At 37.0% G+C, this 19,835-nt stretch overlaps 1 protein-coding gene across 7 annotated transcripts in view; it reads right to left on the bottom strand.

Annotated features, from left to right (window-relative positions):
* LOC123516110 (AT-rich interactive domain-containing protein 1B-like) overlaps nt 1-19,835 on the bottom strand; it is a 133,942-nt gene that overhangs the window by 41,136 nt on the left and 72,971 nt on the right. For all 7 annotated transcript variants that reach the window (XM_045275212.1, XM_045275215.1, XM_045275216.1 and 4 more), the window contains exon 3: nt 16,915-17,430. In XM_045275212.1, the coding sequence (XP_045131147.1) occupies nt 16,915-17,430 (516 nt within the window). The remainder of the gene's footprint in view (nt 1-16,914; nt 17,431-19,835) is intronic.

Raw genomic sequence — 19,835 nt, 5'->3', positions numbered from 1 at the left:
TGGAACTCCCTGCCAGCTTCTGTATTTCCATCTAACTATGACCTTAACTTCTTTATGAAGGATGTTTCAAGACATTTATCCCATTCTTTTGAACTAACTCTCTTGGTCCCAACCAGGAACTGGCATCAAAGTGGGCCTTTTTGTTTTGTTGTTTTTGTTGTCCTTGGTCAGTTTTCCCCTCTTACAAATAAATAATACATCAAATAAGTCAATTTTTATATGTCCCAGCAATGGCAGATCTCTTGCTAATTTCTGCTTTCATTTCCATAATTATTGTTTTAAAAACTTGAGAAATGCATGTTTCGTGCAGCATCATATTCAACTCTGAATTTCCTTCCACAAGTAGTAAAATGTCTTTTTTTTTTTTTTTTTATTCCTCATGTTTTTTGCTAGCATTATTCATACTCTTAACACATTATTATTATTATAATTATAAATAATAATGCATCATATAAAACATTTCAATAACTGGTATAAATAATATTTCCATTGAAATGTTAAGTAAGAAAAAACTAAAAAATAAGTTGGAAAACAGCAATGAAAATACATTGAAATATCCATTCCATACTATAATGTTAAAAATGCATCCCTCTTTTTCCTTAAGAACATTTGTTTTCACATTATCTCAGTAAAACCTGACATATATTGGACATAAAATCAAAAGCACTATTGATTACTGTTGAGTTCAATTTGGTAGCTGTATGGCAAATTACAGCTAGATGCTCTTGGTGGGCATACTTTGACCTAGGTGTATAATGATGCTCATTCACTGTCTATCAAGATGTTTTACTGATACTATAATAAATTATGTAGACCTAATCTAGCACACTATGTTGTCACAATCACACCAACCATAGCAACTTCCTAATTTTGTCACCATTATTTTGCATTTGTATAATAGGCAGTGTCATCACTCCAATTAGTGGCATTGAATGTTAAATAATGATTCAATCTTAGCTCCAAACTTTCAAGGACGTGAATACATATTCAATAATTTGAATAATACTTTATTTAACATATCATTCCACTTTATAAGCATCCTTTCTTTCCTATTATGTAACCTCTTCAATTTAACTTACTTATTTTTTTTCCTCTATCCATTCTCTCAACATGGAGTTCTACCACAAACAATCCACTCTACTTGTACAGGTGCTTATACCACATCTTTCACCCACATTATCATTTTGTCATCCCTTTCATTCCAACTGCCCCTCTCAGATAACTCATATCCACAGCTGATGCTCTCAAATGTGATGTCCTATTCAATATCTATGATCCATACATCAAAGCTAACACAGTACGAGTACCATTTTTCAAACTCTTAACATCAGGAAATAGTTCTCCCTTTTTGTAACCATTGCAAGTGATCTCACAATCACACCAATTCCTCATCTCACCATGGCACTATTCCAAGATACTTAAATCTTTTAATCCAATGTTCTCTCTCTCATCTCATAGTCACTTTTCTATTATTCATACACACAGCATATATAATATTCTTATGTTACATACCCCTACTCCTCAGATATCACCATCTTACTTTTCTCATAATTTGCCTTCAGTTCCCATCTTATACTATATATAATGTTCCTAGAGAGAAAACATCAAAATGGACCTTACAATTAGAACTCAAATTCAATATACATATGCAAGAATATGAGTTTAAATAAAAAATAATATAACTTGTCATTATTCATCATAAATCATTTAGTTTCCCTTCACTTCGCAAGTTCACAGTGTAAGATGGAGATCCTTTGTCAGTGCTTATTATCCAAATCCAATCCGTTCCACCAGTAATAGCCACATCACTGAAAATCCAGTCTACATTTTCACTGTTACCTTACACTCTGCCACAGCTGCACCTGTGGTACATACACAGCCAAAGCCAGACAGAGAGCAGCAGCATTAAGAGAACTAGCTTACAAGGTGGACATACGGAAGTTTTTCAAGAAAGTAAGTTTTAACAACTGATGGTAGTTGCCTGGTAGATTTTCCATGCAGCAACATCATTCTTATGTGTTTGGGCCATCTCATGCTTGCCAAAGATGACTGTAGCTTTCTTCCATTTCCAGCCCTACACAACATTAAAATGAGTGGTGAGGCAGTAAGTTCTGACAAAGCTGCAACCGCAGCATTCAAGCCAACACTCAGGCAACAAATTGAGGAGTGTGGTTACAGTGCCAAACATCAACTATGATGAAACAGGTCTATACTGGAAGATGTCTTCAATAACTTTTATTGTTAAAGAGAAAGCCGTACCAGGATTTACAGCATTAAAAGACCGCTTAACCCTGGTGCTGGGCAATAATGCAGCTGGAGATCTAAAACTGAAACTTCTCTTTATTTACCACACACAAAAACCCAAGGGCACTTAAAGTTTTCATGAAAGAATATCTTCCAGTGATCTTTAGATCCAACAAGAAGGGTGGGATAACATCGACTATAAACCAGAACTATGTTGTGAAGTACCTGTTCCCTGCACTGCGTAATTATGCTGCCAAGGAAAACATTACCAACCGGTTCCTCCTCCTGGTTGATAATGCCCCAAGCCACCCAACACCATGAAAGATCGGGCAAACTACATAAAAGTTACATTTCTACCCAGAAACACCACTGTATTTATCCACCCCATGTACCAAGGTGTAATTGCCACTTTTAAAGCTTATTACCAGCGCCACACAATGAGTCAGCTGATTGACACAGCTGACAGGCCAGACGTGCTGGCAATCAAGAATTTTTCGTCTAATTATAATATCAAGAAGGCCATTGATAATATTAGTGAAGCATGAAGGGAAGTGAGTGACACAACAATAAATGGCTGTTGGAAATACTTATGGGTCAAGTGTGTGAAGCCAGGTGAAGATTTCATGGAATTTAATGATGTGGCCATTGTCAGGCTCTCCCATCTGGCTGGCTTCAGTGAGGTGGATGAGGAGGATATAAATGACTTACTGCAGTCCCATTATGTGCCACTCAGCAATGAAGAGTTGATGGAATTAGATGAACGTGCTCTCCATAGTGACAATGATGATGAAAGCTGATAAAGCTATGCACATTATGTGTTGTAACAATTTCATCATTCAATGCATTCAACTTTACCACTATTCTAGGTGGACAACTGTATTTTTCAATATCCTTCATACACTGCCTCTTCCTGATCTTCTTTGCATGTCCTCTTGTCCTGCCAGCTGCTTCTGTCACCAGCACCAGGTCTTCCTTGTCTATCTTTTCAATGCCATTAACTATTTTATACATTGTTATTAGGGCTCCTACTTCTCTTCTATCTTATAAGGTTGGCAGTCCAATTTCCTTCAGCCTTTCTTCATATGTTAGGCCCTTTCGTTCCGGAACCATCTTTGTAGCTATCCTCTGGATCCATTCTAATCTTCTTATATCCTTTTTAAAGCTTGGCAACCACACCACTGCTGCATATTCCAATTTTGGACATACCATATTCATAACTTTTTTTTTTTCATTATATCCCTGTCCAAGTATTGAAATGCCATCCTAATATTAGTCAACATTTAATGCAATGATCCAATATTTTACTTATGTGTTCTTGGGGCTCAGAGTTTCTTTGAGTAACCACTCCCACATCTTTTTTCCTCTTTAATCTTCATTATTTGTTCCTCTGGCATCAAATAGTTCCATACTGGTCTTCTCTTACTCTTTCCTAATTCCATTATGTGGTATTTATTGGCATTGAATTCTAACTTCCACTTCTTACTCCACTCATAAATTTTGTCTATATCTTTCTGCAGCAGCAAACAGTCTTCTCGGGTCTTCATTACTCTTAGCAATTTTACATCATCAGCAAACAAATTTTGTATGTTGTTTACAAATGGCTGAACATAAAGGGGGGTAACACAAATACTGACCTTTGTAGCACTCCACTTGTTACTTTACTCCAGGATGAGTATACATCTCTAATAATCACAGCTCTCATCTCTCTGTCCTTTAAGTAATCTTTTATCCAACTTAACATTATTCCTCTCAGTCCTCCTATGTTCTCTAACTTCCAAAGTTATTAGCTATGAGGGACTTTATCAAAAGCCTTTTTTTTATGCCTTTATACACAGTGTCCACCCCTCCATCTCTGCTCTCAGTCCTTCTACCACTCTTGAGTAAAAATTTGTAGATTTGATACACATGATCTTCCTGTCCTGAACCAAAATTGTATGTTCAATATAACTTGTTTATCTTCCAGATGTTTAATCCATTTTTCTTTAGTAACAATTTCACATATCTTCCCCACCCTTGTAAGTGACACCAGTCTGTAATTTTAACAGCTGCATAGATTTTACTCTTTTGAATATAGGGATTAGGTTAGCTCTCTTCCATTCCTGTGGTACTCTTTTTTCCTTTAATGAGTTTGAAACCATTTCCCAAATTGGTTCTAACAACTGATCTTTACATTCCTTCAATGCTAAGCCTGACACCATTCAGCCACATCGCTTTTCTGACATCCAAATTCTCTAGTATTCATATCTCATGTTTGTGCACTATGATTTCTCGCAAGCCATGACAATGCAATGTTCTATTTGGTTCTGTAAAATCCTCTTCTTCAGTGAACACAGTTCTGAAACTCATTCATCATTTCACTCATTTCTTTGCAGTTTGGAATGTCGTCCCTCCTTTTACTATTTTTTTCTATTGTTTCCTTATTCTTCACCTTATCATTTATATATTTGTAGAAAATCTTGGGTTCATGTTTTTCCACACCAAATCATTCTCAAAGTTTCTTTCTTTCTCTCTCCTTACTCTAATATATTAATTTCTTACATCCTTATTCTGCTGTCTGTTGCTTTCATTTCTGTTTTTTTGAGTTTCTTCCAAGTTTTATGTTTTTGCCTCTTGGCTTTTATTCATATGCCATTGTACCAAGCTTGTATACGTTTCTTTACTCTATAGATAGGTATGTTTTTTTTTTTTTTTTCCTGGTCTATAGCACTTGTAGGTGATTTGAAGAATACTGGAAGCGCTGTTAAGCTTCCACCTATTTGTGGTGCAGGCAATTTTATTTATACCGGCACCCATATTAGGCCCCATATCACCACTCATGTGCACCTTCAGTGTAACCACCTTAAAACCTGGGTATCATGGTGACGTGTACATAACTTCAAACCACTTGACAAATGGCAAAGTATTTCCTCTCCCTCCTTATATTTCTGTAGGAATAATTCATATTTCCCCTGTATTATCTTTTTATGCCACCCAAAAAAATTGCCTTAACTTTTAAAAATTTGAACTTGCATGATTTGATCTCTTTTTTTTTGTAGTCCCCCTTGTATCTTAGCCAAGGTCAGCTCGTGGCACAGGCAGTATGGGCAAGTGCTAAGGGTGCCGTCCATCCAGGGGATGCCACAAATGGGGAAAGGAAAAAATGTAACTTCCACTATTCTTAAAACTAGATGATGTTATGTCTTTTGATTGGGCAATTGCTTTCTTTAAATAACTGATGTCCAAGATAAAGCTATTCAGTTTCTTGTATGTACACCAGCAGTGGAATTTACTGCAATGCAAGAGGCGTACCACCTAAGATTTTGCCTAGGGCACCAAATTGGTTAGGACCAAGCCTGATCTTAGCACATCCTCTTCCTGCATTTCTAATACTAATTTTACATGGTCACTTCTTCCCATTGCACTAAGGTATTGTATGAAAGGAGGGGACTCAGGTTTCTTTGTGAATAATAGGTCAAGCACTGATGGTTTGTCTTCCCCCTCTGTACTGTGTTGATTCTTCCACCCACTGATCCAGTATATTCACCATAGTTAACTGTAACAACTCCTCACTCCATGATCCAGCATTATCCGTTACTTCCATCTCTCTCCAGTTTACTCTTTTGCAGTTGAAGTTTCCTACTAATAGTATTTTCCCATCTCTTCTTATCATAATATCCAAACACTTTATCACCTCTCCTTGCATTTTCTTATGTTCTTCTGTTCTCCATGTATTTGTCTTAAGTGGCACATACATGACTATGATTCTCCTTTCTTCTGTCTTGATTGTTACTTCCACTACGTCCACCATGCCATCTCCACAGTGCACTTCCTCCACACATAGATCATCATGAACCATTATTAGCAATGCTCCTCCCCCTTTTTCCTTTTCTGTCTCTTCTCCAACTTTTATATTCCTCTTCCTTAAAGCTAACATGGACCTCCTCCCTTAGCTTTGTTTCTACAATGCACATTACATCTGGTCTTTTCTCCCTCAAATAGTCTCTAACCTCCAACAAACTGGACAACAACCCATCTATATTTGTATGTCACTCTTAATTTCTTGCCTCTTTTATTACCTCCTCTTTTTCCCAAAGATACCCCTTATTCAGTCTCATATCTGAAACCCTCCTGTAGAATTTCTTCTTCTCGATCTCTGTCCTTTTCTTGTCTTTTTTTCCTTAGCTTCATTTCTTAGCATTCTCTCCTTTTCTCTTTCTTCCAGGTTGATATCTCTGTTTATCCAAATATCATTAAATTCAGTATTTTCAGCCAATTTTCCTTTTTTTGTCACTTATCTCCTCATTTTCAATGGTCTCCTTCCCAATCTAAGCACTTTCTCCATGTTTTGTTCCAACCCCAGTGTGCTGTCCTGAACTAACTTAGTAACACCCTTTGCCAATTCTTTCTTTTCTCTCTCATGAACTTGTTAGGGTATTTTTCCTTCAGCCCAAAAATCAGGAAACATTTTCTCTTGCTGTGTCCCTCACCAAACCTTCCTTCTTAATTACTTGTATTACAGTGTCCTTTGTCTTTTCTTGTACCTGCTTCTTTACTATGTCTGATTTTTTTTTTACTTTTTACTCTTCCTGTTCTTTTTTCCAGGCATTTCTTAATTCCTCCAAATTGATCTCACCCATTCCACTCTCCACTTTGCCTGCCCCATCCTGTTTTCTTCTTGTGTAGGATTTTTAATGACTCCTCATACTTGCAATATATAGCCATTAAAATACCATTTTCTTTCTTTATCTCATCCATCCCCTCTTTCATCACCTGGTTTATTGCTCTTACTTTCTCACATTCTTCTATTCTCTCTTTCAGTCCAGTTTTTTTTTTTTTTTTTATTAATTTGTCTTGCTTTTCCATGATACTTGAGAGCACTTCCTTCGTATATCCCATCTCCCTCTCTTCATTCATCAGCCTTCTCACATTACCTATTTCCTCTCTAAATCTTGAAAATTCCTTGTCAGTGTTATCTTCTAATTTCCACAGCCCTAATGGTGTTACAATAAATCTTGTTTTTTTTTTTTTTTTTAGACATGGCAAATGTTTTAAAACTATACATCTGGCAGTGCCACCTACTTTGGCCTCCCCCTCCATTTCTTACTAAAAACAGCATTCAAATCTTGCTTATTTTGGAGGACAGGACAGCCCTATGGCCCCATTCCCCCTGTACATACAGTTTAGTTCTGCTTCTCAACACCTGATATTGGAGTGTATTCCTCTGGGAGCTTGTGGCAACCCTTCTGCTCTGTATTTATCTAGTTGTATAGTACAAGGTTGGTTCAAGCAGGGCTCATAGCATCCTGTCTCCATGTCTCCATTTATCTTTTTTTTTTCTTAAAGTTATGCACATTATGTGCTGCAACAACTTCATTATTCCACTGTAAGGAAAACTGTATTTTCCAATATCCTTCACACACTGCCTCATCCTTATCTTTTTTACATGTCCTCTTGTCTTTCCATCTTCTGTCACCAGCACTAGACCTTCCTTGTCTATTTTTTCAATGCCATTGACTATCTTGTACATTGTTATTAGGTCTCCTCATTCTCTTTGATCTTGTAAGGTTGGTAGTCACATTTCCTTCAGTTGTTCTTCATATGTTAGGTCCTTTAGTTCTGGCACCATCTTTGTAGCAATCTTCTGCATCCTTTCTAATCTTTCTATATCCTTTTTAAAGCTTGGAGACCACACCACTGTTGTATATTTCAGCCTTGGACATATCATGTCATAAATTTTTCATCATATCTTTGTCCATGTATTGAAATGTTACTCTTATGTTAATCAACATTTTATATGGTAATCCAAATATCTTGTTTCTGTGTTTTTTGGGGCTCAGATTTTCATGTATAATCACTCCTAGATCTTTTTCCTCTTTAGTCTTCATTATTTGTTGCTCTCCCATCAAATAGTTCCATACCAGTCTTCTTTTGCTCTTTCCTAGTTCCATTATGTGACATTTCCTGGCATTAAACTCCATCCTCCAGTTCCTGCTCCATTCATAGATCTTGTTTATATCTTCCTGTAACAGCAGACAGTTCTCCCTGGTGTTGATAACTCTTAGCAACTTTGCATCATCAGCAAATAAATTAATGTAACTGTTTACCTCAATGTGAATGTCATTTACATAAATCTGAAACATAATGTGGACTAACACTGACCTTGAGACACTGCTTGTTACTTTACCCCAAGATGAGTATGTATCTCTGATCACAGTTCTCATCTCCCTGTCCTTCAAATAATCTCTTGTCCAATCTAGCAAAGTTTCTCACAGTCCTCCTATGCTCTCTAGTTTCCAAAGTAGTCTTCCATGAGGGACTTTATCAAAAGTCTTTTTTATATTCAGGTATACTATATCCAGCCATCCATCTCTGTTTTCAAGATATGCAATAACTCTCGAGTAGAAGCTTAATATATCTCATACACGTGACCACCCTTTCCTGAACTCAAATTGTCTGTTCAATATGACTTGTCCCTCTTTTAGATATTTAACCCATTTTTCTTTGATAATTATTTCACACAACTTCCCCAAAACACTTGTAAGTGACATTGGTCTATAGTTTAATGGTTCAGTTGCCTTTCTTCCTATAAATCTCAGTATTATGTTGGCTCTCTTCCATTCTAAAGGAACTTTCCTTTCATTTACTGAACTTGTAATTATTTCTCAAATTGGATCCAGTAGATATTCTTTACATTCTTTTAACACCCAGCCTGATACACCATCTGGCCCCATTGCTTTTCTGACATCCAACTTATCCAATAATCTTTCAATATCCTCTTTTTGCATTGTGATTTCCTGTAATCCCTGGCAATGCAATGTCCTATTAGGTTCTGTAAAATCTGTAGTAAACACTGTCTTGAAGCTCTCATTCATTATTTCACACATTTCCCTCTCTGTTTGGTATGTCTTCCCTCTTTTATTTTATTTTCTAATGTTTTCTTGTTCTTTGTTTTGCCATTTATAAACTTGTAAAAAAATTTGGGTTTGTCTTTGCTTTTATTCACCACATCTCTTTCAAAGTTTCTTTCTTCCTCTCTCCTGACTCTAATGCATTCATTTTTTGCATCCCTATACTGCCATCTGTTATTGTCATTTCTCTGTTTTATGAGTTTCTTCCGGGCTTTATTTTTTGCCTTTTCAGGTTCTATGCATCTAGTACTGTACCAAGCATGTTTTGTTTTTTTTCTGAATTCTATAAAAAGGTAGATATGTATATATTTTTTTTTTTTTACTCCATTATATTTCTCTAAGAATATATCATAATTCCCTTGCATTGTCTTTCCATAGCGTAGACTGGGGTGAACTGACCCCCCTGCCAGCTGGGGTGAATTGGGCCACTCCTCAAAAATTTATGAAAAATCTGAAAATTGAAAAAAAGTGAATGGTACTTACCTAGAAAGCCCACTTCAGTATCTACACAACCTTAAAAAAGTTTTTGGTCCAGACCGAAAACTTATGGTTCCTAGGGCGTCCCCCTAAAAAAGCGCGTTTTTCAAAGTTGCAAAATTTTTGTATCGAAAAAAAAAAAAAATAATAATAATAAAATAAATAAATAAAAAAAAAAAAAAAAAAAAAAAAAAAAAATCAATTTCTCCTGAAAGTATACTAAATTTTGTTGAATTTTTATAAAAATTGCAGGTCATATAGATAATTCTTTGTTCTTTTGCATGCTTTAATCAGAAATAAAAAATTTCTTTTTAGTTTTAGTACTATGGGCACTTCAATGAGTGGCCCGATTCACCCCGGTGTATTTGTATACCGGGGTGTATCGGGCCACCACACTTTCATTATGTTTTTGCTAAATTAAAGCTTCCTAATGTTTTTTTTTTTTTTTTAGTTATAACCATCATTAAACTTCCTCCTCACACCACTGATGTACTGCAACCTCTTGATGTTTGCTATTTTAAGCCTTTGAAGACAAGGTGGGATGCCACTATTGCCAAATGGCAAAGCATCAAACTATGCTCAGAAAATTACTGAAGGGGAATTCGTAGATTTGGTGGGCAAGGTTTGGGATGAATGTTTCAGTCTCCCAAATGTAAAAATGGCCTTTAAAACAAATGGTTTGTATCCACCTGACTGCAGTGTTTATCCAGTGGAAAACATTCAACCCAGATCTTTATAAATTATGCAAAAGTGTCCAGACATCTACAGAGCCAGTCCACAAACCAGCGACTCCACAGAAGGTCAATCCTCCCATAGAGATGATTTCCCCTTCAACCTCTTTCGAGCAGATAATGGCAGATGTTTTCAGAAAGCCCTACCCAACCACTAGTGGTACAACGCAGACAATGGTAAGAAGAAAAATAGATGTCCATAGTTGCGTCATAACGCACGATGAGTTCTTAGAAGCAGTCGAGGAGAAAGAAAAGATGATCCTTGAAAAGAGGAAGAAAGCAGAAGAAAATACAAAGAAACAGAACCACAAGAAAAAGGAAAGAAGTTTCATCTGGGGAAGAAGATGCTGACGATTTTCTGGAAGAGTTTGAAGAAAAGACTGTAGAAAAGAAAAGGAAAACGCCAGAAGAAAAGACATCAAGGAAGAGATTCTGCAACAGCACTCCACTAAAGGAGCCCAGTTCAGCAGAGGAGGAAGATGCTGAGCTATTGAACAGCAGTCATTCTTCAATCAGCAGTATAGAGAACATGGATGAAGATGAAGAAATTGAAGGTGTTGCAATGTTTAATGCTCAGAAGTACAGTAGAATACAGAAAAAGAGAGAAATAGAAGAAAATGGCTACTATGGGGTGGATTATGGAAAAGCATATATTGGGCGTGTGATTATGTGTGGCAAGAGTTCTTGAAAATGAAGTTTTTGGAAAGAAAACCAAATGACATGTATGACAGGCAGAAAAGGGATGATGATGATTCTGTTGATGTGAAATATGTGTTTTATGGACCCATAAAGCTTGTGGGCACAACACCTTATCAGATTTGAGGTGTGGATGTGGCCTTTAAGAACTATAAAAAATCTAAAAACATACTCGAGAGAGAGAGAGAGAGAGAGAGAGAGAGAGAGAGAGAGAGAGAGAGAGAGAGAGAGAGAGAGAGAGAGAGAGAGAGAGAGAGAGAGAGAGAGAGAGAGAGAGAGAGAGAGAGAGAGAGAGTAAAATACATACAAGATACTGAAAACATCAAAACTTTAGTGGCCCAAAGGATGGCCCAATTCACCCCAAAGGGTGGCCCCATTCCCCCCAGGACTTCAGCATAGAGTAGTTCACTTATTTATGTTAATAACTTCTATAATGATCATCAAAATTATTATTTTCTTTCAGGGAATATGTATCACATAGTAAGGTACCTTCACACAAATTTTCAATTGACTTGACTGATTTGTGTAGATTTTATAATAAAAGATGTAAAAAGTGGTCTGTATTCACCTTGGTCGATGCTAATGTTTCTCCACACAATATTAGCAAAAAAGATCCTTAATTTTTCAAAATCCATTCTTGCATAATTTAACCTCTCTCCTTTGGAGTCATTTATGTAACTTATCCCATCCTCCTCCTGTACTTGCATCTCTAATGTCACATGATCAGTTCTTCCCATTGGACTAAGGTATTGTATGCTGGGAGGTGGCTCTGGCTTCTTTACGAATACCAGGTCAAGTAACAATGGTTCTTCTTTCCCCTTGTACCTTGTTGACTCTTCCACCCACTGGACCACTGTATTTACCACAGTCAACTGTAACACTTCCTCCCTCCACTGTCCAGCATTATCCATTATTTCTATCTCTCTCCATTTTATTTTTTTACAGTTAAAGTTTCCAACTAAAACCATTCTTCCATCTCTCTTATCATGTTATCTAAGTACTTAATCACCTCTCTTTGCATATCTTTATGTACAAAGATGGCGCCAGAACTAAAGGACCTAACATATGAAGAATGGCTGAAGGAAATGAGAATACCAATCTTACAAGATAGAAGAGAATAAGGAGATCTAGTAACAATGTACATGATAGTAAATGGCATTGAAAAGATAGACAAGGAAGACCTGGTGCTGGTGACAGAAGATGGAAAGACAAGAGGTCACGTAAAGAAGATCAGGATGAGGTAGTGTATGGATACAGTATTGGAAAATACAGTTTTCAACACAGAACCGTGGAGAAATGGAATGCATTGAACAATGAAGTTGTTACAGTGCATAATATGCATAACTTTGAGGAAAAATTGGATGAATGGAGACAGGACACTATTAGCCATGCTTGAACCCTGTACAATAAATCTAGGTAAATACAACTAGGTAAACACACACACACACACACACACACACACACATAAGGAAGTTGGAGAGACTACAAAAAATGGCTACAAGAATGGTTCCAGAATTGGAAGGGATGACATATGAGGAGAGACTAAAGGCTATGGATCTACCAACCCTGGAACAAAGAAGGGAGAGAGGAGATCTGATACAAGTTTATAAATTGATCAACGGAATGGACCAAGTGGATAATGAGAAACTGATCCTGAGAGAAGAACATGACATTCGAAGCACAAGATCGCATAGTAAAAAGCTGAGAAAAGGAAGATGTCTGAGAGATGTTAAAAAATATAGTTTCCCACAAAGATGTACTGAGACCTGGAACAGTTTAAATGAAGAAGTAGTGTCTGCAACGAGTGTGCATACTTTTAAAGTAAGATTGGATAAGTGTAGATATGGAGACAGGGCCACACGAGCATAAAGCCCAGGTCCTGTAAAACTACAACTAGGTAAATACAACTAGGTAAATACACACACACAAATGAAAATGGAAAATAGTCCCTAACTGGAGAGTGTCAGCAATGTTTTTGTTTTGCGTGAAACAGCTGGCGGTAACATGACGTCGACACCTAGAAGCAGGAGGGATTTTGAGGGATTTGTGACCACTCCAAGTATATTAAACAAATTGGACATGAATTTAAGAATTCAAGCCTTAGAGAGTAAGTTTGTCAATATTAGATCTATAGAAGAGAAGTTAGATAGAGTTATAGCGGAGAATGATACCTTCAAAAAAGAAATCTACAGGCTAACGAAAGAGAACAAGGAATTACTGAAAGAGAAAGTGGAAATGGAAAAAGCAAATCAGCATCTAAGGAAACAATGTGACGAAATGAAGGCTATACTACTTGAAATGGAAAAGAAAATATCCGAAGTGAAACATGAAAACGTAGAAGTACAGAAGTCCTTCAAAGAGATAATGAAAAAGCAAGAAGAAGAAAATAAAGTGATTACACAGAGTGAAATGGTTAAGGCTTTGAAGGAAAATGAGTATGTGGTGAGAGATATTGCTGAAAAGAAAAAATGCGTGATCATAACAGTTTTATGAGAGGAAACTAACAGGAATTGGCAAGATAGGAGGGATAAGGAAAATGACAGGATAAAGTTTTTACTGAATAAGATCTCCGAGGAGGACGAATGCCTATATGCTGAAATAGAGGAAAGTTTGAGACTAGGAGCTTATGAAGAAGGCAAGAGTAGACCATTAAAATTGAAATTAAAGTCTCAGGTAACAGCCAAGGCCTTACTGAGCAGGGCCTGGAAACTTAAAGACTACAAGGAAACCAAAACAACAACAACAACAGGAGGAAAGAATGAAAATGAGAGAGCTTGTAACTGAAGTGAGAGAGAAGAATGAGGAAAGAACTGAGGAGGAAAAGACCAGGTTTTTTTGGAGGATGAGAAATGGGAGGCTGAAGAAGTGGTGGATAAAACAGACAGAATAGACAGTACACAGACTGAAACATGGAAGAAAGAGATTAGGAATGGAATTCGTGACATACACGAATATAGATGGATTTCTGTCTAAAAGGCTAGAATGTATGGATTACCTAAGAAACAGTGAACCGGACATAATGTGTGTGGTGGAAACAAAGTTAAGGCCCGAAATAAAGCTAGATTGGTTTGATGTAGAACACTACAAAGTATGGAGAAATAATAGAAAGAATAAAGGAGGTGGTGGTATAATGGTTTTTACTAAAAATGATCTCATAGTGAAAGAGGTGAACTTTAGTAAGGGAAATGAGGAAGTGATAAGTATGCTTATAACAGATGGTAAGAGGGACATTAATATTATAACAGTATACATACCACCCAGAACCAGTGTTTGGAATTATGAACAGTATCAAGAGGTGATGAGAAATACTCTAGACAGAATAAAACAGGAACTCACCAGAAAGGATAGAGTGATGATAGTCGGGGACTTTAACTGTAAGGAAATAGTGTGGGAAGACTACGAAGTGGTGAATGGTGGTGAGTGGGCAGAGGAATTGTTAAACGTAGCAACAAATAACTTGATGACACAGTGGGTGAGATCACCAACAAGGTGCAGGGAACAGGATGTTGCAGTGAGGTTGGATTTGGTATTCACCAGGGGCATCTCCCTAAAAGAGGAAATTGAACATGAATGTCCCTTGGGGAAAAGCGACCATGATGTCCTAAGATTTGAGCTGGATACGGAATTAAGCATGAAAAGAGTGTGGAGTACAAGGAGGAATAGATATGTTGAAGTAAGGAGAACAGCACAAAAAGAATATGAACAGAGAGTGTTGGAAAGCTGTGACAGTAACCCCAAAATGTTTTACAAATTCATAAATGGAAAATTAAATAAAAGGGAGGCAATAGAAAAAGTAAAAGTTGGGGAAGAAGTATATGAGGATGCTAGAGATATAGCTGAAATATTGAACGACAACTTTTGCAAAGTGTTTACAAAGGAGAAGCATTTTACAGGAGAAAGGCCTATGGAAATAAAGCAAATGCACGACATCATGGTTACTAAAGAAGATATAAGGAAAATTATAAGTAACTTGGATATTAATAAATCAATGGGGCCTGATGGCATATCTGGGAGGTTGGTAAAAGAATGTAAGGATCAATTGTTGAACCCCATATTTGATATTGTGGAAACCTCCATACGAACAGGAATAGTCCCGAAAGAGTGGAAAAGAGCTGACATTGTGCCTATATATAAGAATGCAAGTAGAATGGAACCGTTAAATTACAGACCAGTATCGTTGACTAGTATATTGTGCAAGGTATGTGAAGAAGTAATTAAAGCAAAGTGGAGTGAGTATCTAGAAAGTGAAAACATTCTGAGTGAAAGGCAGTTTGGTTTCAGAAAAGGAAGATCGTGCGTATCCAATTTATTATGTTTTTATTCAAGAGTGACTGACATACTACAACATAGAGAGGGATGGGTGGATGCTATTTACCTGGACTTGAGAAAGGCCTTTGATAAAGTGCCACACAATAGACTGATGTGGAAACTAAAGAAGATTGGAGGAGTAAATGATAAACTAGCAAAATGGATGGAAAATTACTTAGTGGGAAGAGAAATGAGAACAGTGGTGAAAGGAAAGAAGTCAGAGTGGAAAAGGTAACCAGTGGAGTTCCACAAGGGTCAGTGCTTGGTCCCATCATGTTTTTGATTTATGTTAATGATATGCCAGTAGGAATTGACAGTTACATGAATATGTTCGTGGACGATACTAAAATTATGAGGAGAGTAAAGAATGTGGAAGATTGTAACAAGTTACAGGAAGATCTTGATAAAATATATGAGTGGAGTAAAGAGTGGCAGATGGAATTTAATATAAACAAGAGCCATGTTATGAAAATGGGAAGAAGTAGATACAGACCAAACAGGGATTACAGGCTGGGTGATGAGAAAATTGAAGAGACCAATGAGGAGAAAGACTTAGGAGTAACCGTGCAAAACACTTTGTCACCGGAGAAACACATTAACAAGATATTTGGGAAAACATATAATATGCTTCAAAATATTGGTCTTGCATTCCACTACCTAGATGAAGGAATGATGAAGAAGATACTATGCACTTTAATAAGACCCCAGTTAGAATATGCAGCTTACGTCTGGTCACCACACATGAAGAAAAATGTGAAGAAGGTGGAAAGGGTACAGAGGCTGGCAACAAGGATGGTACCAGGATTCAAGGAGTTAGACTATGAGGAAAGACTGAGGGAGCTGGGGCTGACCACATTAGAAGAGAGAAGAACAAGGGGTGACATGATAACTATGTATAAATTGGTGAACAAGATTTGACATATTGGACAGAGAATTGATAAAGGTGACCACAAGTAATCATCTCCGAGGACATGGAAAAAAACTAATAAAAGACATCTGTCTAAATGACGTGAGAAATTACAGTTTCCCGCATCGTAGCATTGATAAGTGGAATAAACTGAGCAGTGATGTTGTTGACGCGGTGTGTGTCAATCAGATGAAAGAGAAATATGACAGGAGTAGACAAGGAGACAGGACACAGAGAGCTTAGCTCGGGCCCTGTAATACACAAATAGGTAATTACACACACACAACCTAAGTAACTATAGTCTGTTCATCCAAAGAATCCAGGCCGAAACTGTTTAGTTTGGTTGGCAGCCCCCCGCCACTAAACCTTCCCGACATTTAAAGTTTCTTCAAGTACATTTATTTTTCTTCAAGCTATAAACTTGTATATCTAATGAGTTAAGTGAAGAAAAATAAATGTACTTGAAGAAAATCTAAGTGTCGGGAAGGTTTAGTGGCGGGTGGCAGGCTGCCAACCGAACTAGCAGTTTCGGCCTGGATTCTTTGGATGAACGGACTTTAACTAAATAACTATCTAACTAACTAAATACCTCACTAACTAATGAAGGAAAAAATCCAAGCTAATCCACATTTCAAACAAAATATGGTAAATAAAAACTACTTACCAGAATCTGTGAGAGAGACCCTTGCAACCTGTGACCATTTTCTCTTTTCTGGGGGGCCTGTTTCCCTTGGCCATGATCCTGTGAGTGTTTCCAACTCTTCTTCTGATGAATGATGTTCAACAGGGTCACACACATCACATTCACTAACAAATTCAGAGTCCAGGAAAGGTTCTACTGGGGACTCTAAGGCTGGGGACTCTCTTGGGGGTTCTGAGGTCCGTATGGGAGGGTGGAGGTGGCGAGGAGTCCGTGCTCTCCGCCCTAGATGTGGATGATGACTGTGATGAAGATGATGATGGTGATGATGGTGATGGTGGTGGTGATGATGGTGTGGGTGATGATAAGGGCCTGTGGAAGAGGAGCCTGAGGATGGAGGGATGATGGCAGGGGGGGGCATGTCTGGGGCATCAGCAGCCATTGGCAGATCATCGCAAGTGAGTGTGTCTGTGCTGGTCTGGCTAGTGGGGCGTGACCTCACGCTACACCCACTCGACACCTCACTTGACATCTCGCTGCCTGTGGATAAAACAAGGCTTTGTCATCTTATGAATAAAATCATTGTTCTACTAAATGTGATAAATTCATAATGAATAACCTAAACTATAATAATTGCTAGTATAATCATATCATAAGTACTTAATATGGTCATAACTGACCCAATACATTTCCCAGTTGTCTTTCATGAAGCAATCAGGTGGTTCCTGTGGAATTAAATTATGGCTATACTTTACTGTGGAAATTCTTATAAGTAGAAGTATACAACAGTGTGGTACACAGTGTAACACATACTTATTTGACTTTTAATCAACGTGATATACGGCCAGAAAAAAATATATTAATTTTCACTATACATTTGCAAAGGCTAATTTGGCACATGACCAACTTGTCACTTGGGTGAGTATCCATTTATGTTTCTTTAATGAATTTTCTCATTGTAGGTTAAAAGACATTGCTTGTGTTTGTTTTTACCATACTTTTAAGTGACACAATAGTTTTCAATCCTTTGAGTTTTTGAGACTTGCCATCTGAGAACATTTTTTTTTTTTAACTTCTAATAGTGATGGATCTTTTTAATAGATTATGTTCCTAAACCAAATAAACCAAAGCATGTATGTACGTACAAGTATTTATTGATTTATGCGTGTTGAGATTGTGATAATTTAAATAACACAAGGTAAAAAAACCTAGTTTATTTATTTTTTAATTATGTAGATTCTTTAGAATAACACGATGTCAAGATGCCTTGTTGGTCTGGCAAATGTTGAGAATTAGGATATTCTGCGAGATGTTTGTTTGGGCTGCCATATTATCATCACAGCTGATTGCAGCACAGGAGTGCTTCACCTTCAGGACAGCTAGTGATGCATGATAAACATTGTCAGGAAGATCAGCATGTACCATCTTGCTGTTAGTTAGATCCCATTACTAAGACAAAGATCATTCTTTGTTTATTGCAGCTGAGTTGTACATAAATGCATTTGTTAGAGGATACGTGCTGCAGGAACCACAGGGTGCATACCAAGACGCTCTTTCAGATGCAGCTGCGGGTTCAGGAACAGATGAATATTTTACATTGATTCTTTTTGGGAAAATAGTTTTTGTTCATTGATATATATATATATATATATATATATATATATATATATATATATATATATATATATATATATATATATATACACACAGTAGAACCTTAAACAGTATATAATTGAGTTCAGTAATCATGTTCACTTTATGCAATTTTCACATTATGTAATTCCTTCGGAAACATATCCCTTGCATAAATCAAGAAATCCATGTACAGTGGAACCTCTAACAGTGTACAGTTTAGTTCTGTAATCATGTTCCCTTAATGCGATTTTCACATTATGTGATGCCTTCAGGAACATATCCCTCGCATAAATTGAGAAATCCATATATATATATATATATATATATATATATATATATATATATATATATATATATATATATATATATATATATACAGTACTAGACAAAAATACACAACCATGTGGGTACATTGTTATGTATTTATGGTGAAAAAAAAAGAATGATGTTAATGAGGGTGAAGTAAAATTAGACAAAAACTTGCAACCATTTTATGTCATTGAATCTTTCCTGCTCAAGGCCAAACAGAAACCCAACTTTCAGGCTGCCTCTGGCAGTAGCGGAGTGAGGTTGTCTGCAGTGTCTTGCTCCATGACAGGCCTCTGGAACTGCATGACTTGGGTAGTTAATAGTGCTTTATTTGCCACACTATGTTGAAATATAAGAATTTAATAAGTGAGACCATTGCTCAGATAATTGGCCTAAAAAAAGGCCATACAATTACCAAAAATTTGCAATTTAACTGGCGCGTGGTGAACAAGCATGAAGAAGTATATACACAAATTTCATGAAGAAGGAAGTCATCAAATACCACAGAAGAAACATTGCTCTGAAAGAACACGCAAGATCTCAAATTCTGCTACAAACAAGCTGCAATGAACAGTAGAGTTAGCACCTACAATTACAGCATGTTTGTACCATGATTTGAGATCTTGTGTGGTTGGCCAGAGTAGGGTTTCTTCTGTGGTATTTGATCACTTCCTCCTTCATAAAATTTGCATATGTACTTCTTCACACCCGTTCACCCCACGCCAGTCAAACTGCAAATTTTGGTAATAGTATGGCCTCTTTTCTTTAGACCAATTATCTGGCAATTGTCTCACTCATTAAATCCTTAGATTTTGACATAATGTTACAAATAAAACACTATTATCTACCCAAGTCATGCAGTTCTGGAGGCCTGCCATGGAGCAGGACAGTGCAGACAACCTCACTCTACTACTGCCAGAGGCAGCCTGAAGTTTGGTTTGTGTTTGTCCTCGAGCAGGAAATATTCCATGATGTCATAGAATGGTCGCAAATTTTTATTT

This window comes from Portunus trituberculatus, chromosome 40 (genome assembly GCF_017591435.1).
Source record: "Portunus trituberculatus isolate SZX2019 chromosome 40, ASM1759143v1, whole genome shotgun sequence".
Classification (NCBI taxonomy): Eukaryota; Metazoa; Arthropoda; class Malacostraca; order Decapoda; family Portunidae; genus Portunus; species Portunus trituberculatus.
Note: the sequence above shows the minus strand (reverse complement) of the source record. Positions and strands in the feature narration are given on the sequence as shown.